Source organism: Narcine bancroftii, chromosome 1 (genome assembly GCF_036971445.1).
Source record: "Narcine bancroftii isolate sNarBan1 chromosome 1, sNarBan1.hap1, whole genome shotgun sequence".
Lineage (NCBI taxonomy): Eukaryota > Metazoa > Chordata > Chondrichthyes > Torpediniformes > Narcinidae > Narcine > Narcine bancroftii.
Genome location: NC_091469.1, coordinates 493,150,201 through 493,172,982, shown reverse-complemented (window position 1 = coordinate 493,172,982; position 22,782 = coordinate 493,150,201). Strand labels below are relative to the sequence as shown.

General features: G+C 49.4%; 1 protein-coding gene across 11 annotated transcripts in view; it reads left to right on the top strand.

The window, feature by feature from the left end:
* The window catches only part of scrib (scribble planar cell polarity protein), a 166,037-nt gene that overhangs the window by 77,808 nt on the left and 65,447 nt on the right, over positions 1 to 22,782 (top strand). For 10 of the 11 annotated variants that reach the window (XM_069915156.1, XM_069915163.1, XM_069915155.1 and 7 more), the window contains 4 exons: positions 7,813 to 7,902; positions 8,148 to 8,225; positions 9,465 to 9,779; positions 11,416 to 11,496. In XM_069915156.1, coding sequence (XP_069771257.1) covers positions 7,813 to 7,902; positions 8,148 to 8,225; positions 9,465 to 9,779; positions 11,416 to 11,496 — 564 coding nt within the window. Of the gene's footprint in view, positions 1 to 7,812; positions 7,903 to 8,147; positions 8,226 to 9,464; positions 9,780 to 11,415; positions 11,497 to 12,828; positions 14,361 to 22,782 lie in introns of those variants that run through there. The other variant, XM_069915164.1, reaches the window with a different exon arrangement.

The window sequence follows — 22,782 nt, the reverse complement described above, 5'->3', positions numbered from 1 at the left end:
TTTAAATACCTCTATCAAATCTTCCCTCATTCTTCTACGCTCCAGGGAATAAAGTCCTAACCTGATTATTCTTTCCCTGTATCTCTGTTCCTGAAGTCTGGGCAACATCCTAGTAAATCTTCTCTGCACTTTCTATCTTACTGATATCTTTCCTGTAATTCGGTGACCAAAACCACACACAATACTCCATATTTGATCTATCCAATGTCTTGCATAACTTTACCATAACATCGCAAGAACTATTCTACCTTGCTCATTGATCTGCAGCCAGTCCATATCCCTCACTTCCGTGTACCTATCCAAATTCTTCCTGGAGGTTGAAATCAAACCCATATTCACCACTTCAACTGGCAGGTCATTCCACATTTTCGCCACTCTCTGTGTGAAGAAATTGCCCCCTAATGTTCCTTTTAAACAATTCACCTTTCACCTGTGAGTCTTACTTCTCTGGCAGGCAGGGGGTTGGAGAAAATCCCAAGAGACAGGATTTACAAGCATTTATTGAAGCATCGTCTGTCAGGGGAAGATCATGTCTGACTGAATAATTTGAAGATGTAATAAGCGCACTGATGAGGGTAGAGCTGTGGATATAGTGTATATCGGTGTCTGTAAGGCATTTGATAAGGTTCCCCATGCAAGGCTCATTCAGAAAGTATGGAGGCATGGGATCCAAGGAGGCCTTGCTTTGTGTATACAGAATTGACTTACCCACAGAAGACAGAGGGTGGTTGTAGATGGAGGTCAGTGACCAGTGGTGGTCCACGGGGATCTGTTCTGGGACCCCTCCTCTTTGCGATTTTTATAAATGACCTGGATGAGGAAGTGGAAGTGGTAGGTTAGTAATTTTACAGATGACACAAAGGTTGGTGGTGTTGTGGATAGTCTGGGGGTTCCCAGAGGTTATAGAGGGATATTGTTAGGATGCAGAGCTGGGCTGAGAAGTGGCAGATGGAGTTTAGCCCAGAAAAGAGTGAAGTGGATCTTTATGGTCAGTCAAACCTGAAGGCAGAATGGAATGTTAATGGGAGGACTGAGCAGTGTGGATGGACAGAGAGATCTTTTGGTCCGTGTCCACAGATCACTCAAAGCTGCTGCACAGGTTGATGGTGTTGTTGAGGGATGTGGTGTGTTGGCCTTCATTCACCATGGGATCAAGTTTAAGAGTGGTGAGGTACTGTTGTAGCTACATGAGACCTTAGTTAAACATGGCAGCCACGTGGGGCGAGTTGGCAGCTGTTCGGGGGTCTGGTAGGCAGCTGTGTGGGGGTCCAGTGGGCAGCCACATGGGGCAAGTTGACCGCTGCACTGGGGTCTGGTGGGCTGCTGTGCGGGGTTCCATTGGGCAGCCACATGGGGCGAGTTGGCAGCTGCACTGGGATCCAGTGGGCAGCAGTGCGGGGGTCTAGTGGGCAGCCATGTGGGGCGAGTTGGCACGTATTCAGGGGTCTGGCAGGCAGCTGTGCGGGGGTCCATTGGGCAGCCACATGGGGCGAGTTGACCGCTGCACTGGGGTCTGGTGGGCAGCTGTGTGGGGGTCCATTGGGCAGCCACATGGGGTGAGTTGGCAGCTGCACTGGGGTCCAGTGGGCAGCTGTGCGGGGGTCTAGTGGGCAGCCATGTGGGGCGAGTTGGCAGGTGTTCAGGGGTCTGGCAGGCAGCTGTGCAGTGGTCCAGTGGGCAGCCACATGGGGCGAGTTGGCAGCTGCACTGGGGTCCAGTGGATAGCTGTTCGGGGGTCTGGCAGGCAGCCATGTGGGGTTGAGGTGTGTCAGTGACAGATACGTGACTGCGGGAAAGGAAGGACTATGTTCACCGGGATTGAAGGGAGCAATCTGCCCTTGCAGAGGGAGGTGTGTAGAATGGCCTCTGATCAGAGTGAAACATCCTCAGTTCAATGACTCAATCACCCTTCCTTCCCTACCCATCCACAAAATCTAACTTGTCTAAAATATTAGACAGCCTTGCTTCCTTGGGCAGAGAATTCCACTCTCTGCGAGAAGAAATTTGTCCTCATCTCCATCCTAAATCTACTCCCCGAATCTTGAGGCTATGTCCCCTACGTCTTGTCTCACCTCCCACCGGAAACCATTTTCCTGTCTCCATCTAAACCATCCCTGTGAGCACAGGCAACTAAATCTCTCCACAGAGGTTGACCCCCCCCCCTTCTACCTGGCAAACCTCTGCACCACCTCCAAAGCCAGCAAGGGGACCGGAACTGTACACAGTGCTCCAGCTGTGGTCTCACCAGCCCCTGCACAGCAGCAGAGCCTGATCCCTTGAGCATTGAGAGCCATCGTACCGTTCACTGTCCTCGTTCCCTCTGCACCACAGCAGGCTGCAACCACTCCCCATTGAAATAATAAGCTGATCTCTTCAGCGGAATGTTGGAGAATGAGGGGAGATTTGATGGAGGTATTTAAAATTATGAGGGGGATGGACAGAGTAAATGTAGGTCGGCTTTTCCCCACTGAGGGTGGGTGAGATACAATCCAGAGGTCATGGGTTAAGGTTGAAAGGGGAGACTTAAGGGGGAACCTCTTCACACAGACTATGGTGGGAGTGGAACGAGCTGCCAGCTGAAATGGTGAATGTGGGCTCTATTTTAACATTGAAGAAGAATTTGGACAGGTACATGGATGGGAGAGATATGGAGGGCCATGGGCTGGGAGCAGGTTAGTGGGATGAGGCAGGATAATAGGTTGGCACAGGCTAGAAGGGCCTGTTTTCTGTACAGGAGTGTTCCCTGACTCACTATGCTCTGGGGATAATTTACACTGAACACTTAACATTTACCCATCCGTCTACACCCTCCCCTGCCCCTGCACCGGGCACCCACCCACCCTGGGCTCTGTCCTTGCGGACTCACTCCTCCCTGGCACCCTCCTGGGCACCCCACCCAACTGCCCAGGCACCCACCCACCCTGGGCACCCAACTGCCCACCTTGAGCACCCGCCCTAGGCACCCACCCACCATGGCACCTTCCCAACCACTCTGGACATTCACCTACCCCAAGACTCGTACGGAGCTGGAACCTATTGTCTGTCTAAGGACCTGGATCTATGAGCTCATGCGGAGACTGAAGACGATGGGCTGGGCTGGGCTGGGTGACGGGGTAGGTGAGGTGTCATGGACTGGTGTGCTCAGTCCCAGGGGAAGGTGGTGCACCTTGTGGTGGAACATAGCTTCAATGTGATATTCACTTACAAGCAGCAACAGACAGTGCTGAATGTCTGGATTCTCCTGGCTTTCTCTGCGGATTGGAGTGTCACTGTGACGGGGGTCGATGGTGTGTGTATGGCCAGCATGGTTGGCAGTGACCATTAAGTACATCTGTTTGAGAAGGTCCCTATTGTACCAGCCTCCATCACCACCCCGGCAATGCATTCCAGACACCCACTACTCCCTGTGGAGAAAAAAATCTTTCTTCTGTCATCTCCTAAGCTTTCATGTTTAAACACATGTCCTCTGCTATTTGATATTCCTGCCCTGGGATACAGGCGCTGTCTGTCCACCCTATCTGTGCCTCTCAGAATCTTGTTGACCTCGATCAAGTCTCCTCTCCTCTTTCTACACTCCAAAGAGAAAAGTCCCAGCTCTGTTGACCTTGCCTCATAAGACTTATCCTGGTAATGCCCTCTGCCCCCCTCCGTAGCTTCCACATCCTTCCTGTAATGAGGTGCCCAGAACTGGACATAAGACTCTGTGTGGTCTCACCAGAGATTTGTAGAGTTGCCACATGACCCCTCTACTCCTGAATTCAATCCCCCTATTAATGAAGCCCAGCATCCCATAGGCCTTCTTAACTACCCTATCAACCAATGTGGTAACCGAGGGATGTATAGATTTGAACCCCAAGGTCCTTCTGTTCATCCACACCCTTAAGTAACCGACCATGAACCCTGTCCTCAGCCTTCTGATTGGTCCTTCTAAAATGTATCACCTCACATTTATCTGGATTGAACTCCATCTGCCACTTTTCTGCCCAACTCTGCATCCTGTCTATGTCTTCTTGTAACCTTCGACAACCTTTAGCTCCATCCACAACCTTCTTCTCATCCACAAACTTACTGACCCATCCTTCACCCAGTTAATTTCTAAAAATCACAAAGAGCAGGGGTTCCAGAACTGATCCTTGTCCCCCCTCCACTAGTCACTGACCTACAGGTAGAATACTTCATTCTGCTTCACTCTGCTTTCTGCACCGTCAATTCTGAATCCACATGCCCAAGGTTCCATGAATCCCATAACTGAACGAGTCTCTCATGGGGACCTTGTTAGAGACCTTACTAAAATTCACATTCTCCACATCTACCACCCTACCTTCATCAATCTGTTCTGTCACCTCCTCGAAAAGCAGTTTTCTGCCAAGAGTGGAAGAGGCTGAGATTGGAAAGAATAGAAGTTGATAAACTCATGAGAGCCACAGATAAGGTAAATAGCACTTCCCCAGGATTGGGGTATCTCAGTGTGGTGAAGGCAGGTTTAAGGTGAGAGGGGATGTGAGGGGCTTCTCCTTGCACAGGTGGTGGTGGGTGTGGGTCAAGCGGTCAGGGGAAGGGTTGAAGTTGGTGACACGGGGACGGGAGGAAGGTTGAGAGGGAGATGGGCTGGACACAGGCAGGGAGATGAGCCTGGCCAGCAAAGATGTCCGCTGGAGAAGTTTGTACGTTTCAGGAAATCTCGCTCTGGGCATGGGGCTGTTTGTGGCAATCAGTGTCAGTGGCCGTGTGTGTGTGTGTGTGTGTGTGTGTGTGTGTGTGTGTGTGTGTGTGTGTGTGTGTGTGTGTGTGTGTGTGTGTGAGTGAGATGGTTAGTGTGAGCGGCCATGTGTTTGTCTGAGACGGTCATTGTGAGCGGCCGTGTGAGTGTGACGGTCAGTGTGAGCATCTGTGTGTGTGAGATGGTCAGTGCGAGTGGCCGTGTGTTTGTGTGACTGTCAGTGTGAGCGACCGTGTGTTTGTGTAACGGTCAGTGTGAGCAGCCGTGTGTGTGAGATGGTCAGTGCGAGTGGCCGTGTGTTTGTGTGACTGTCAGTGTGAGCGACCGTGTGTTTGTGTAATGGTCAGTGTGACCAGCTGTGTGTGTGTCTGAGACAGTCAGTGTGAGTGGCCCTGTAAGTGTGACGGTCAGTGTGAGTGCACATGTGTTTATGTGACAGTCAATGTGAGTGGCCGTGTGTGTGTCTGAGTCGGTCAGTGTGATCGGCCGTGTGTATGTGACAATCAGTGTGATCAGCTGTGTGTGAGATGGTCAGTGTGAGCAACCGTGTGTGTGTGAGACGGTCAGTGTGAGCGGCCATGTGTGTGTGTGACAGTCAGTGTGAGCGACCGTGTGTGTGTGTGTGTGTGTGTGAGACGGTCAGTGTGAGTGCCCGTGTGTGTGAGATGGTCAATGTGAGCGACTGTGTGTATGTGACGGTCAGTGTGAGTCCCCGTGTGTGTGAGATGGTCAGTGTGTGTGACTGTGTGTGTGTGTGTGAGACAGTTAGTGTGAGCGACCGTGTGTGTGTGTGAGACAGTCAGTTTGAGCGGTCGTGTTTGTGTGACGGTCAGTATGAGTGTGATGGTCAGTGCGAGCGGCTGTGTTTGTGTGACGTTCAGTATGAGTGTGACGGTCAGTGTGAGGGGCTGTGTGTGTGTGATGGTCAGTGTGAGAGACCGTGTGTGTGTGACGGTCAGTGTGAGCGACCGTGTGTGTGTGACGGTCAGTGTGAGTCCCTGTGTGTGTGAGATGGTCAGTGTGTGTGACTGTGTGTGTGTGTGTGTGTGTGAGAAAGTCAGTGTGAGCGACCGTGTGTGTGTGTGAGACAGTCAGTTTGAGCGGTCGTGTTTGTGTGACGGTCAGTATGAGTGTGATGGTCAGTGCGAGCAGCTGTGTTTGTGTGACGGTCAGTATGAGTGTGACGGTCAGTGTGAGAGGCTGTGTGTGTGTGATGGTCAGTGTGAGAGACTGTGTGTGTGTGACGGTCAGTATGAGCGACCGTGTGTGTGTGTGACGGTCAGTGTGAGTCCCCGTGTGTGTGAGATGGTCAGTTTGAGCGGTCGTGTTTGTGTGACGGTCAGTATGAGTGTGATGGTCAGTGCGAGCGGCTGTGTTTGTGTGACGGTCAGTATGAGTGTGACAGTCAGTGTGAGGGGCTGTGTGTGTGTGATGGTCAGTGTGAGAGACCGTGTGTGTGTGACGGTCAGTGTGAGCGACCGTGTGTGTGTGTGACGGTCAGTGTGAGTCCCCGTGTGTGTGAGAAGGTCAGTGTGTGTGACTGTGTGTGTGTGTGTGTGTGTGTGTGAGAAAGTCAGTGTGAGCGACCGTGTGTGTGTGTGAGACAGTCAGTTTGAGCGGTCGTGTTTATGTGACGGTCAGTATGAGTGTGATGGTCAGTGCGAGCAGCTGTGTTTGTGTGACGGTCAGTATGAGTGTGATGGTCAGTGTGAGGGGCTGTGTGTGTGTGATGGTCAGTGTGAGAGACCGTGTGTGTGTGACGGTCAGTGTGAGTCCCCGTGTTTGTGAGATGGTCAGTGTGTGTGACTGTGTGTGTGTGTGTATGAGACAGTCAGTTTGAGCGGTCGTGTTTGTGTGACGGTCAGTATGAGTGTGATGGTCAGTGCGAGCGGCTGTGTTTGTGTGACGGTCAGTATGAGTGTGACAGTCAGTGTGAGGGGCTGTGTGTATGTGTGACTGTCAGTGTGAGGGGCCATGTGTTTGTGTGACAGTCAATGTGAGCGGCCGTGTGTGTGTCTGAGTTGGTCAGTGTGAGTGGCCGCGTGTGCGACGGGTTTGAGTATAGGAACAAGGATTCCTTACTGCAGCTGTACAGGGCCTTGGTGAGACCCCACCTGGAGTATTGTGGCAGTTTTGGTCACCTTATCTAAGGAAGGATGTTCTTGCAATGGAGGGAGTGCAGAAGTGATTCACCAGGCTGATACCTGGAATGGCAGGAATGACTTATGAGGAAAGATTGCGCAATTTGGGATTGTACTCGCTGTAGTTTAGAAGATTGAGAGGGGATCTCATAGAGACCTATAAAATTCTGGCAGGACTGGACAGAATGGATGCAGATGGGATGTTTCCAATGGTAGGGGAGTCCAGAACCCGGGGCCATGGTTTGAGGATAATAGGCAAACTATTTAGGACCGAGATGAGGAGGAATTTCTTGACCCAGAGGGTGGTGAATCTGTGGAATTCATTGCCACAGAGGGCAGTAGAGGCAGGTTCATTGAATATATTTAAGAGGGAATTAGATCTATTTCTTCAGTATAAGGGTATTAAAGGTTACGGAGAGAAGGTGGGGACGGGGTACTGAACTTTAAGATCAGCCATGATCTCGTTGAATGGCGGAGCAGGCTCGAAGGGTTAAATGACCTACTCCTGCTCCTATCTTCTATGTTTCTATGGTCAGTGTGAGTGGCAGTGTGTGTGAGAGAAGGAAAGACACACACAGTGTATTCGGCCGTGTGTGTGTGTGTGTGTGTGTGTGTGTGTGTGTGTGAGACAGTCAGTGTGAGCGGCCGTGTGTGTGTGAGACGCTTAGTGCGAGCGGCCGTGTGTGTGTGTGTGTGTGTGAGAGAGATGGTCAGTATGAGTGTGATGGTCAATGGAGGGGCCGTATGTGTGTCTGAGTCAGTCAGTGTGAGTGGCCATGTGTGTGTGACAGAGAGTGTGAGCCGCCGTATGAGTGTGTGTGTTTGTGTGACGGTCACTGTGAGGGGCTGTGTGTGTGTGTGACAGTCAGTGTGAGTGACCGTGTGTGTGAGACGGTGAGTGTGAGGGACTGACCCTGGGATTGGTATTAACTGCTGCTGTTACATCCATAGCTGACATTGACCATCCACCGGGAGACGGGGGGTCTCGGCATTAGCATCGCCGGGGGCAAGGGGTCCACCCCCTATAAGGGCGAGGACGAGGTATGCTCCTCACTGGACCCAACTCTCCACCCTGACCCTCTCATCCCCACTGCACCCACTTCCCCCTCCCCCCACAACCCCACCCCATTCTCTCTCTCTCCTACTCTATCTTCCTTTTCTCTCACTCCACCCCCTCCCCCAACCCTTTCCTCTCCTCCTCCCCCCATCCCTTGCCACACCTCTACCCCCTTCCTCTCTTTCTCCTCCTCCCTGCTCTGAGCTGAATGCCTTTCCATGTATTCCAGGGAATCTTCATCTCGCGGGTGTCGGAGGAGGGGCCGGCAGCCCAGGCGGGCGTCCGAGTGGGAGATAAACTATTGGAGGTAAGAGCCTTTCCCCCCTCCACCCCACCCTGGGTCCTGCTATCTTTTACCAACCTTTCCCCACATGGGAGGTTAGTCAGGAAGGTTCATGGTGAAGCGGACTGGATTCGACAATGGCTGGACGGGAGAGGCCAGAGGCTAATGGTGGATGATGTTTCTCTGACTGGAGGCCTGAGACTAGTGGTACCTCAGGGATCGGTGCTGGGACCATTGTTATTTGTTGTCTATATCAATGATCTGGATGATAATGTGGTGAATTGGATCAGCAAGTTTGTAGATGACACTAAGATTGGAGATGTTGTGGACAGTGAAGAAGATTTTCAAAGTTTGCAGAGGGATCTGGACCAGCTGGAAACATGGGCTGAAAAATGGAAGATGGAATTTAATGCAGACAAGTGTGAGGTGTTGCATTTTGGAGGAACAAACCAAGAAAGGACGTAGACGGTAAATGATCGGGCACTGAGGAGTGGGGTAGAACAGAGGGATCTGGGAATACAGATACATAATTCCCTGAAAGTGGCATCACAGGTGGACAGGGTTGTAAAGAGAGCTTTTGGCATCTTGGCCTTCATAAATCAAAGTATTGAGTCCAGGAGTTGGGATGTTATGGTCAAGTTGCATAAGACATTGATGAGGCAAAATGTGAAGAATTGTGTGCAGTTTTGGTCACCGAACTACAGGAAAGACGTCAATAAGTTTGAAAGAGGCAGAGAAGATTTACTAGGATGTTTCCTGGACTTTAGGAGATGAGTTATGCAGAAAGGTTAATCAGATTAGGACTTTATTCCCTGTAGTATAGAAGAATGAGGGGAGGTTTGATGGAGGTATTTAAAATTATGAGGGGGACAGACTGAGTAAATGTAGGTCGGCTTTTTCCACTGAGGGTGGGTGAGATACAAACCAGAGGTCATGGGTTAAGGGTGAAAGGGGAAAGGTTTAGAGGGAACGTGAGGGGGAACTTCTTCACACAGAGAGAGGTGGGGCTGTGGAACGAGCTGAATGTGGGCTCAATTTTAACATTTAAAAGGATTTGGAAAGGGACACGGTTGGGAGGGGGATGGAGGGCTATGGACAGGTGCAGGTCAGTGGGACTAGGGAGAAAAATGGTTAGGCACAGACTAGAAGGGCTGAAGGGACTGTTTCGATGCTGTAATAGTCTATGGTTGTATGGAAGGACTTGTTGGTGATGTGTGTAAGTTCCTGGGTGGAAGAGTGACGTCTTTGTCTTCCCCTCCTTAGGTGAACGGGGTGTGCCTGCAAGATGCAGAGCATCACAAAGCAGTTGAGGCATTGCGCAGTTCAGGAGGCCTGGTGACCATGGCAATCCTGCGGGAGAGGATGGTGGAACCAGAGAACGCCATCACGGTCACCCCGCTGCGTCCTGAGGATGACTACGCGCCCAGGGACCGGCGGGCAGGCCGGAGGTTCATGGATGAGTCAGAGGATGGTGTGGTGCGGGAACTGTACTCCACCTCACTGGCCCGGCAGGAGAAAGGCCTGGGCTTCAGCATCGCCGGTGGCAAGGGATCAACACCGTACAAGGCAGGGGACACGGTGAGTCTAACCCCAGAGAGTGTGGGTCCCACCTGGTCAGTGTGGGTCCAACCCTGGTCAGTGTGGTCCTGCCACAGTCAGTGTGGGTCCCAGCCAGTGTGTGTAGTGTGACCCTGGCTGTATGTGGGCAGTCGTACAATGTTGGTTGTGTAATAGCGAGACTTGTAATGCAGGCTGAGCGTGAGCCTGGCTGTGTTTTATGATAGGTGTTTGTTCAGGTGCTGCGCATGTTATGCCAGCTACACTTGAACCAGGCATTTTAAGCAGACTGTGATCAAGCTGAACGCATAACCCTGGCTAAATTTAGACATGTGACGTGGGCTGGGGGCAAAAGTTGGCCATGCAACACAGGCTGCGCTAAAACTGGATGTGGATCTCGGACTGGGCTAGAGCTGGATGTGGAACGTGGGCAGGACTAAAGCTGGATGTGGATTGCAGGCTGGACTAAACTTGGCCATGAAACAGTGCTTGGCTAAAGATGGATGTGTAATGCAGGCTGGACTAAAGCTGGATGTGGATCACGGGCTGGACTAGAGCTGGATGTGGAACGCTAAAGATGGATGTGTAATGCAGGCTGGACTAAAGCTGGATGTGGATCGCGGGCTGGACTAAAGCTGGATGTGGAATGTGGGCTGGACTAAAGCTGTATGTGGATCACGGTCTGGACTAAAGCTGGATGTGGACCGTGGGCTGGACTAAACCTGGATGTGGAACGTGGGCTGGACTAAAGCTGGATGTGGATCGTGGACTGTACTAAAGTTGGATGTGGAACGCGGGCTGGACTAAAGTTGGATGTGGAACGCGGGCTGGACTAAAGCTGGTCATACATCACAGGGCTGGCCTAAAGCTGGATGTGAATCGCGGGCTTGGCTAAAGCTGGATGTGGAACGTGGGCTGAACTAAAGCTGAACGTGGATTCCGGGCTGGACTAAAGCTGGAGCGTAGAAGATTGAGAGGGGACTTGATCGAGGTGTTTAAGATTTTAAAAGGGACAGACAGAGTAAACGTGGACAGGCTTTTTCAATTAAGAGTGGGGGAGATTCAAACTAGAGGGCATGGTTTAAGATTGAAGGGGGAAAATTATAAGGGGAACATGAGGGGAAATTTCTTTACGCAGAGGGTGGTGGGGATGTGGAATGAGCTTCCGGCAGACGTGGTCGAGGCGGGATCATTGGTTACATTTGAGGAAAGACTGGATCGTTACATGGATAGGAGGGGACTAGAGGGGTATGGACCGGGTGCTGGTCAGTGGGACTAGGAGGGTGGGGATTTGTTACGGCATGGACTAGTAGGGCCGAACTGGCCTGTTCTGTGCTGTAAGTGGTTATATGGTTATATGGATGTGGATTGCGGGCTGGGCTAAAGCTGGATATGGATCGCGGGCTTGGCTAAAGCTGGACCTTGAACACGGGCCGGACTAAAGCTGGATGTCGAACGTGGGTTGGGTGAAAGGTGGATGTGGAATGCGGTCTGGACTAAAGCTGGACTAGTAATGTGTGCTGTGCGAAGGCTGAATGTGGAATGCAGGCTGGGCTAAATCTGTACATGTAACCTTGGCTGGGCTAAACCTGGATGAGTATTGCAAGCTGCGAATGATGCATGTGTGTAACGCTGGGTGTGTGTGTGTGTGTTGCAGGCCATCTTTATTTCGCGACTGGCTGAAGGAGGCTGTGCTCACAGGGACGGCGTGCTGCGAGTTGGAGACCGGGTTGTCTCGGTGAGTACATTCTTCGCTCCCTATCCTCCTGCTCACAGCCCAGTTCCAGTCTGACTCTCCACCATACCCTGTCAAGTGAAGGCAGGAACATAGAGAAATGTGCAGGTCAAAGGGAAGGGTTAGACATGTGCTGGGTTAGCACAGAGCAACCTGGAGACCCTACCTTGTCTGTGGCTTCGGCATCGCTCTCCAACACCAACCTCATCTGGTTCTCTGGCAGAAACACTTTTTAAAGCACACTATGATGTAGCTAGAGGAATTATGGTATTTCTCCTGTCCTATTGAATTAAACCTGTGTCTTGGGACAGTATATAGAGATCTTCACTCTGTGTCTGGCCCCAGGAGTGTGTGATGGGACAGTGCAGAGGGATCTTCACTCTCTGTCTGACCCTGGGCGTGTGTGATGGGAGGGTGTGGAGGGAGCTTCACTCTGTGTCTGACCCCGGGGGTGTATGATGGGAGGGTGTGGAGGGAGCTTCACTCTGTGTCTGACCCCGGGAGTGTGTGATGGGACAGTGCGGAGGGAGCTTCACTCTGTGTCTGTCCCCGGGAGTGTGTGATGGGACAGTGCAGAGGGAGCTTCACTCTGTGTCTGTCCCCGGGAGTGTGTGATGGGACAGTGTGGAGGGAGCTTCACTCTGTGTCTGACCCCGGGAGTGTGTGATGGGACAGTGCGGAGGGAGCTTCACTCTGTGTCTGACCCCGGGAGTGTGTGATGGGACAGTGCGGAGGGAGCTTCACTCTGTGTCTGTCCCCGTGCGTGTGTGATGGGACGGTGCGGAGGGAGCCTCACTCTGTGTCTGACCCCGGGCGTGTATGATGGGACGGTGTGGAGGGAGCTTCACTCTGTGTCTGTGATGGAATATTCTCAAGTAAGTGGATGATGGTACAGAATAAGAGGCGTACCAAGGGGCAGGATACTGGGATGGGGCTGGTCTGATGGGGGGAGGTGTTGTGAGACGGTAGTGGCGTTGCCGCCAAGCCCCAGCTGTGGTACATGTCTCTGGTAGTCCAGACCATCCATGCTCTTGAGCCTGTCCCATTCCACTCCCCCTCGCGTGTTTCATTACTTCTTCTCTTGAACTGCACAGTGGTGGATCCATGGCCTCTATTGCCCTTGTCCTTTATGTGACGGAGTAGTTGACGCTTTGTGGTGGTGGGGTGTGGTGTTACTCTGCTGGCCTGAGTAACAGCATGGCTTCGAAGTAAAACGTGAACGTTCTTGCTGTGAAAACACAACGCTGCAGAAACTCAGCTGGTCAAACAGTGCACTTCATAGAACAGAAATAACCAATGTTTCTCCTTATTAAATTCGTTTTTTATTAAATTTAGACCTACGACATGGTAACAGGCCCTTTCGGCCCACAAGTCTGTGGCACCCAATTACATCCCATGAACCTAGACCCCCGGTACGTTTCGAACAGTGGGAGGAAACCAGAGCCCCTGGGGAAAACCCACGCAGACACATCGAGAACGTACAAGCACTGGATATGAACCCCAGTCTTGATCGCTGGTGCCAACTGGGCCACAGACACTGAGATTGAAATAGAAAACTGCAGATGCTGTGATTGAAGTAAAAACGATGGATTTGTATCTATCTTTGCTGTATAATGAACACTGGCTGGCCTGCTGAGTAGCTCCAGCATTGTGTTTTTACGAACTGCATGGTTTCCCAGGTCAACAGTCAATAGTAAGGGCTGTTACTGTCTGGTCAGTGGTGGCTTCTGTCTGCTCTACACCAGAGCTTTCTGCATCTTTCACCCCCAGAGATGCTTGCTTTGCTGGTATGAACCTGCCTGCACTTCATCGAGCGCTGCCACTTAGTTTTGTCCTGGGCACTGAGAGCTCAGGCAGGTTCCCTCTCTGCGTAAGCCTTGTCCTCTCTGCGTGAGCACCAACATCACTGCAGGCACCTCTGTGGGGTCAGGGGTCCTCCTGAGTAACTTCAAACATGGAACATTACAGGCCCTTCAGCCCACGATGTAGTGCTGACCACAGCGATCTCATCCTTTCCCCCCCCTGCCCCCCCAACTCTCTCACGCCCATAATCCTCTGTTTCCTACATCCATGTACCTGTCTAACAATCTTTTGAATGCCCCTATTGTACCAGCCTCAACCACCATCTTTGGCAATGCATTCCAGGTATCCACCATTCTCTGTGTAAAAAAAAACTTACCCCTGAGGTCTCCTGTAAACTTTCCTCCCCTCTCGTTAAGCAGATGTCTTCTGGGATTCACTGAGTCTTCAGTGGTGGACAGGGTTGTTGAGAAGATTGCAAGAAATGGATTTACAAGCACGTAGAGAGGCATAATCTGATTCAGGAAAGTCAGCTTGGCTTTGTCGGGGGAAGGTCATGCGTAAGGAGCCTGAGTGAACTCTTTGAGGATATAATAAGCGCACTGATGAAGGTGGAGCAGTGGATGCAGTCTATATGGGTGTCTGTAAGGCGTTTGATAAGGATGTATTAATGCTTACAAGAATTATTTGCTTCTTTGCAGAGACATTCCTAATTGATTTTATTGAAATCAGAAGCGCACTAACAGGCCCTTTTGGCACATGAGCTTGTGCCACCCAATTAACCTTCACCCCCAGTATGTTTTGAATGGTGGGAGGAAACAGGAGCCTCCGGGGAAAACCCGTGCAGACATGGGGAGAACATACAACCAGCGCCGGTTTGAACCCTGGTCCCGATCGCTGACGCTGTAACAGTGTGCTAACCACTACACCACCCATGCCACCCTAAATTCTCCAGAATCTAAATAGGTCATATGCATTAAATGGTCGGCTATTGAGATGTGCAGAGCCACAAAGGGATTTAGGAGTTGTGGTAAATAGTACCCTCAAGGCTGATACTCAGGTAGATGGTGTGGTGAAGAAGGCATTTGGAATGTTGGCCTTCATAAATCGGAGTATTGAATTCAAGAGTAGGGAGGTTATGATGAAATTGTACAAGGCATTGGTGAGGCCAAATTTGGAGTACTGTGTACAGTTTTGGTCACCAAATTATAGGAAAGATATAAACAAAATAGAGAGAGTGCAGAGAAGGTTCACGAGAATGTTGACAGGATTTCAAGGTTTGAGTTCCAGGGAAAGGTTGTGCAGACTGGGGCTTTTTTCTCTGGAGCGTAGAAGATTGAGGGGGGACTTGATAGAGGTGTTTAAGATTTTAAAAGGGACAGACAGAGTAAATGTGGATAGGCTTTTTCAATCAAGAGTGGGGGAGATTCAAACTAGAGGGCATGGTTTAAGATTGAAGGGGGAAAATTATAAGGGGAACATGAGGGGAAATTTCTTTACGCAGAGGGTGGTGGGGATGTGGAATGAGCTTCCGGCAGACGTGGTCGAGGCGGGATCATTGGTTACATTTAAGGAAAGACTGGATCGTTACATGGATAGGAGGGGACTAGAGGGGTATGGACCGGGTGCTGGTCAGTGGGACTAGGAGGGTGGGGATTTGCTACGGCATGGACTAGTAGGGCCGAACTGGCCTGTTCTGTGCTGTAAGTGGTTATATGGTTATATGGTTCCCTATGCAAGGCTCATTCCAGAGGTATGGAATCCGAGGAGGCTTTGATTTGTGGATACAGAATTGACTTGCCCACAGAAGGCAGAGGGTAGTTATAATGGTGATGACGGCTCGACTATTGAGGTCATCAAGAAGTTCAAGTTCACTTGGCAGAGAATCTCACCTGGTCCCTCAACACCAGCTCCAGAACCAAGAAAGCCCAGCAGCACCTCTACTTCCTGTGAAGGCTGAGGAAAGTCCATCTCCCACCCTCCATCCTCACTACATTCTACAGAGGATGTATCAAGAGCCTCCTGTGTAACTGCATCACCGCCTGGTTTGGAAGCTCTACCTCCTCAGACCAGAAGACCCTGCAGAGGGTAGTGAAGTCAGCGGGAAAGATCATTGGGGGTCTCCCTTCCTACCATGAAGGACGTCTATAGCACTCGATGTAGGAGAAAGGCAATAACATTGTGAAAGTCTCCACACACCCCTCACGTAAACTGTTCTCCCTTCTGCCATCTGGTAGGAGGTACCGTAGCACTCGGGCCCTCACGTCCAGAGTGGGCAAGTTTTTTACCCCCAAGCCATCAGGCTCCTGAATTCCCAGAACAGATGTGGATAGGGTTCTGTGGACATTTATTATTATGTATATTACGTATACATTGTAATATTTCAATGTGTTGAACTTCTATTCTAACCTATATTTATGTAAATGTGCTCTGTGGTCCTGGAGAAACACTATCTCATCTTTACTGTGTGAGCATGGGATGAACAACAAATAAAGGTGACGACTTGCGTGATTGGTGACCAGTTGTGGTCCGCAGTGATCTGTTCTGGGACCCCTCCTCTTTGCAATTCTTATAAATGACCTGGTTGAGGAAGTGGAAGTGGAAGGCCAGGTTAGTAAGTTTGCAGATGACACAAAGGTTGGTGGTGCTGTGGATAGTCTGGGGGTTCCCACAGGTTGCAGAGGGACATTGTTAGGATGCAGAGCTGGGCTGAGAAGTGGCAGATGGAGTTTAACCCAGAAAAGTGTGAGGTGGTTCATTTCCATTGGTCAAATTTGAAGGCAGAATGGAATGTTAATGGGAGGACTGAGCAGTGTGGATGGACAGAGAGATCTTGGGGTCTGTCCCAGGACACTCAAAGCTGCTGCACAGGTCGATGGTGAGAAGGCGGATTAAGTTCATGAGGTGTGAGGTAATTAAATTAGACATACTACGCGGTTACAAACCCTTTTGACCCATGAGCCCGTGTTGCCCAATTACACCCAATGGACCTATATCCCTGTATGATATGGAGGATGGGAAGAAATCAGAGCTTCCACTGAAATCCCACACAGACATGGGGAGAACATACAAACTCCTTACAGACATTAAAAGTAAAATGGGACATTTTTCATACCTTGATGAATGTTGGTTCTGTATTTTTACCTTTGCTAGATAAAGGATATTGCTTGACCTGCTGAGTTTCTCCAGCGTTGTGTTTTTGCTCCTTACAGACAGTGCCAGATTCAAGCCAAGGTCACTGGCGCAGTAATAACATTGTGCAATCCCTGCTGCTCATCTTAAATCATTAGACCCCATGTGGAATATTGTGCTCCGTTCTGGTCACCTCACTACAGGAAGGGTGCGGGTGCTATAGAGAGGGGGCAGAGGAGATTTACCAGGATGTTGCCTGGATTGGAGAGTGTGCCTTATGAGGATAGGTTGAGTGAACTTGGAGTGACGGAGGGTGAGCGGTGACCTAATAGAGGTGGACAAGATGATGAGACGCATTGATCATGTGGACGGCCAGAGGCTTTTCCCCAGGGCTGAAATGGCCAACACGAGGGCGTGTAGTTTTAAGGTGTTGGGGAGTAAGTACAGGGGGGATGTAAGAGGCAAGTTCTTCACCCGGAGTGTGGTGGGTGCATGGAATGTGCTGCTGGCAATGTCATGGGGGTAGGTACACTAGGATCTTTGAAGAGACCATTAGACAAGTACGTGGAACTGAGGAAATGGTGGGTTATGCAGTGGGGAACTTCTTGGTGGTTTTTCGAGTAGGCTATTGGGTCAGTACAACACTGTAGGTTGAAGAGCCTGGATGTTGCTGTAGATTTTTCTGCTCTGTTTTCCAAGTATTTGCAATCATTGCCCCAAGAAAAGTGTGTTGGCTGTCCACTCTATCTCAGACCCTCTTCATCTAAAAGACCTCCATTAATTCATCTCTCATCCTTCAAAGAGAAAAGCCCTAGCTCTGTCAACCTTGCTTCACGTGACGGTCTCTATTCTACACTTCCCAAAAGAACCTTCATCCTTCCTGTAATGAGGCCCCCAAGATTCCTCAGATCCATCTCACTGTGAAGAATCCAGCCATTCATCACATACTTCCACCATCAGGTTAGCCTTTCCAAAGCAGATCACTTCATGCTTATCTGGATTAATCTCCATCTTCTTGACCCCACTCTGCATCCTGATGTAACCAAATACACTATCCACACTTTGCATCATCTGCAACTTACAGACCCACCCCTCTACTTCTCCATCCATCAGTGGACATGATATGATCAAGTTCAATTTGAGATTCAATGAAGAGAAACTAAAGTTGGATGTGTCGGTGTTTCAGTGGAGTAAAGGGAATTCCAGCGGCATGAGAGAGGAACTGGCCAAAGTAGATTGGATGGGGGCCCTGGTAGGGAAGGGGGCAGTGTAGCAGTGGATGGAGTTTCTGTGAGAAATGGGGAAGGTTCCGGATAAATACAGACCAAAAAAGGGGAAATATTCAAATGGAAAAATGTCACAACAGGACCTTATAGCCTGAATATGCCTGAGATGAGCTCAGAAGCTAAGCAGGCCCAGTCCTGGCCAGTGCTTGGAGGGGAGACCACTGGGAACACCAGGTTTCTGTGAGGGACGCTGGACTAAGTGGCGACACTCTGCCTGCCTTACGGTTGACAAAAGGTAAAGAATTTCATGGAGGTTACATTCTAAATGACTATAATGGAACCTTTATCTTTCACAACTGTGGCTGACAAGAGAAGTCAAAACCAACATGGAAGTGAAAGAGAGGGCAGACAAGGAAAAAAGATTAGTGGGAAGATTGAGGATTGGGAAGTTTTTAAAATTTGCAGAAGAAAACTAAAAAACTCATAAGGAGGGAAAAGATGAAGTTCAAAACAAACCGGGGTGTAGATTAATGGGAAGTAAATTGGGTGGGATGGGCTTGTGGGACATACTGAGTTGTATGTTGAAGAGAAAAAAATTATGAAAGTAGGCCAAATAATATCAGAGGATAAAAAGAAAAGCTGCTTCTTCATATATAAAGAATAAAAGGGATCTAGGACCACTAGAAAATGATGCTGGGGAAATAATAATGGGAGACAAGGAGACAGCAGAGGAAGTAAATGAGTATTTGGGATCAGTCTTCACTGTGGAGGACACTCTCCATGTGCCGGATGTCCAGTGGCATCAGGGAAGGGAAGTGAGTGCTGTTACTATTTCAAGGGAGAAGGTGCTCAGAAAACTGAATGGTCTCAGGGTGGATAAGTCTCCTGGACCAGATGGATTGCACCATCGGGTTCTGAAAGAAGAAGCGGTAGAGATTGTGGAGGCATTGGGAATGATCTTTCAGGAATGGTTCTGGAGAAGTGGAAAATTACAAACGTCACCCCATTGTTCATTGTTCAAGGAAGGAGGCAGCAGAAAGGAAATTTCAAATTTGACTGGCACCTCCTGACTGCAAGAGGGATGGATGGGTTTGAATTTGTCAGGTGTGTTCAAGAAGGATTCTTGACCCAGTCTGTGGACCAGCCGACGAGAGGAGAGGCAAGACTAATTCTGGGGAATGAACCTGGTCAAGTGGGGGAGCATTTCGGTGAGAGTGACCACAACTTCCTTAGCCTCAACATAGCTATGGAAAAGGATAAAAGCAGACAACATGAGGAAGGGCTAATGACGATGGGACGAGGCAGGAACTAGCGAGATTACATTGGAAAAAGATGTTTAAGGGTGAAAGCAGAGAAGTAATGTGGAGGACGTTTAGGGACCACTTGTGCTGGGTTCAGGATAGGTTTGTCCCACTGGGTCAGGGAAAAGATGGGCGGAAAAGGGAAGCGTGGCTGAAGCAGCTGGTCAAGGGGAAGAAGGAAGCATTTGTTAGATATAGGAAGCAGGAAACAGGAAGGGCTCATGAGAAATATATGGTCACCAGGAAGGAGCTTAAGAAAGGATTTAGGAAAGTTTGAAGGGGGCATTAGAAGGCCTTGGCTGTAGGATTAAGGAGAACCCCAAGTCATTCTATGCGTATGTGAAGAACAGAAGGATGATGAGAATGAAGGTGGGGCTGATAAAGGATAAAGGAGGCAACATGTGCCTGGAGGCAGAGGAGGTTGGGGACGTCCTAAATTAATACTTTGCTTCAGTATTCTCAAGGGAAAAGGATCAGGATGAGGTTGGAATAGAACAGGCCTGTGTGCTGGACAATGTGGAGATTGAGGAAGTGTTGGATCTTTTTAAAAACATCATATAACCATATAACAGTTTATGGAAACAGACCATCTCGGCCCTTCAAGTCCACGCAAGTTCACTCAAACAACTCCTCGAGATCCCCCCCCACCCGTCTATTCTCCGCCCATAACCCTCCAACCCCCTCCTATCCATGTATATATCCAGTTTCCTCTTAAATGAAAGAATTGACTGTCTCAACTATTTCCTCCGGAAGATTATTCCATTCAGCCACCACTCTCTGAGTGGAGAAACATCCTCGAATGTTTCTCCTAAAATTTTGCCCCCTTACCCTCAACTTGAGTCATCGTGTTTCAACCTCCCCTGACCTCAGGGGGAAGAGTCTACTTGTGTCTAGTCTATCTATTCCCTTCATAATTTTAAAGATCTCTATCAAGTCCCCTCTCATCCATCTACGTTCCAATGAATAAAGTCCTAACCTCTTCAATCTTTCTCTTTACTCTAGGCATTTTAAGCCAGGCAACATCCTTGAAATCTTCTCTGCACCCTCTCCACCTTATCTATATCCTTCCTATAATTTGGAGACCAGAAATGAACACAATACACTCCAAACCTGGCCTCACAAAAGCCTTAAAACAGTCGCAACATCACTTCCCAGCTCCTATACTCTATGCTATGATTTATGAAGGCCAGCACACAAAATTCCTTCTTATCCACCCTGTCTACATGGGGGAATCCACCTTCAAGGAACCCTGTACCATAACTCCAAGATCTCTTTGTACTTGTGCATTCCCCAATGTCCTCCCCTTCACTACATATGTCCTAGTTTGATTATTTTTTCAGAAATGAAGCACCTCACACTTCTCTACATTAAATTCCATCTGCCATCTTTCAGCCCAACTCTCCAGACAAACCAAATCCCTCTGTAATCCCTGAAAACCTTCCTCGCTATCCACCACTCCCCCCCTGTCTTGGGTAAACTTGTACCTCTCACTTTGTTCGTTTTAGATTGGTCACAGTGTTTGAGCTACCGAAAGAAAACAGACTCACACACCGAGAGCAGTTCAGTTATACAAATGTTTATTACAAATTCAAAAGCTGATTTCAAACTACAATATTCAAGCCCTTCCCAACTATACTTATCAACGCCTGGACTGGCCCCAACTGCCGAAGCGAGGCAACGACTGCACACTTGTAGTAGGATGTCAGGGTGCCGGTAGCAGCTTCTCCACCTCCCCTGACTGGGACGTTGGTTGGACTCTAGAAGTTCTTCTTGCTGAGAGATGTTGCCACCTCTCGGAGAGTCTCAAACTTCAGCAGCGGGACCACGGCTTATATTACCCAAAAACTGCTTACCCAAGGACCTATTCCCAGCGTAGCAAGAAAGATAAGTGAGCAAGCTAGCATGCTAGGCTTCTATCGACTAATGTAATTTTCAGCTTATCACTTTGAATACAATGGTTTATTTTGCATCAAGGCTAGGCCTCTGACAGTCTGTGACCAAAACAAGCAGGAAGATTAAATGTTCTTGTTACACAGATGTCCTTTCTTCAGATAACAGCATCTCTGGCCCCTCGGAGGAATTTAGCTTATGTCTGCTGAGTCTAAAAACAAGCAGGTTCTCAGCCTTGCAGAACCCAGAGCTGCAAAAGTAAAAAACACGGTTAGAATCTTCCATTACACCCGCCCCCCCCCCCCCCCCATTTTCATTTTGTTTGTGTATTTACTTACCCAGTTAACCACCCCGTCATCCAAATCATCAAGATTGATGTCCCTGGGGCCGGCCGGACGCGATATACCTCGGCTGCTGTGGGAAGGGAGGGAAGAGATAGCTGGGGCAGCAGCTATGATCTTTGAATCCTCTTTGGCCACGGGGAGGTGCCGGAGGATTGGAGAATGGCAAATGTTTAAAAAAAAGTAATAAGGAGAATCCTGGACATTATAGACTGGTGAGTCTTACATCAGGACAGGATCAATGAGCATTTGGAGAAGTCCAGTCTACTCGAGGATAGTCAGCAGGGCTTGGTGAAGGGAAGGAGGTGCCGCACGAGCCTATTTGAGTTTTTTGAGGAGGAAACGAAAGAAATTGATGGGGCACATGGATGGAAGAAAAATAGAGGGTTATGGGGTAGGGAGGGTTTAGTAGATTTTTTTTAAGGAATGTATGAGTCAGCGCAACATTGAGGGCTGAAGGGCCTGCACTGGGCTGTTGTGTTCTATGAAATTTATAAATTTTTAACTTTAGGCTTACAACACAGTTACAGGTCATTTCGGCCTGCAATCCCGTGCTGCTCAATTACACCCAATTGACTACACCCCCGGTTCTTTTCGAAGAGTGGGAGGAAAACAGAGTCCCCGGGGAAAACCCACACAGACACAGGGAGCAAGTACAAACTCCTTGTAGACAGTACAGGATTCAAACCCCAGTCCCAATTGCTGGCGCTGTAACAGCATTGCGCTAACCACTAGGCTACTGTAATTAAGCATTCGAGCTAACTGGCCCACGATCTCATAGTAACCTGGGCCATATCCCATTTGGTCCCAGACTTAGTTCTCCAAATATTTTTAATAAGATCCAGCACTTCCTCTTTCTTAACCCCAACACACTCCAGCACATTAGCCTGTTCTACACTGACCTCACATTCACCAAGGTCCATTTCCCTATAGTGAACACTGAACAAGGTACTCATTCAGGGCCCCCTCTGCCTCCATATTCCCCCTTAGTCCTTGACCATTCCCACCCTCACGCTGATCAGCCTCCTCTACATGTAGTAACCCTTGGAATTCTGCTTCATCCTGCTTGCCACTGTCTTACCATGGACCCCCAGCACAGAAACAGGCTCTGCAGCCCTTCTAGTCTGTGCCAAAGTATGATTCTGCCTCATCCCAGTGACCTGCACCCAGGCCATATCCCTCCATCCCTCCCCCATTCATGCACCTGTCCAAATTCTACTTAAATGTTAAAATCGAGCCCATATTCACCACCTCAGCTGGCAGCTCGTTCCACACCCCCACCACTCTCTGTGTGAAGAAGATCCCTCTAATGTTCCCTTTAAACAGCTCACCTTTCACCCTTAACCCACATCCTGAAGTTCTTGACACCCATCTTCAGTGGAAAAAGCCTGCATGCATTTACTCTCTCTGTCCCTGTCATAATATCAATTAATATAGTCTTCTCTTGCATCCTTCTAGCTCTCTTCTGTTCCTTTTTAAGTGACTTGCTGACACGTCATTGTCATTAGCCCTTCCAGACCTTTTGCTTCCTAATTCTTGTGGCTGCTTCCTTCTTCCTCCTGACCAGGTGTTGTTTCAACCCTAGTTCCTTTATCCTAC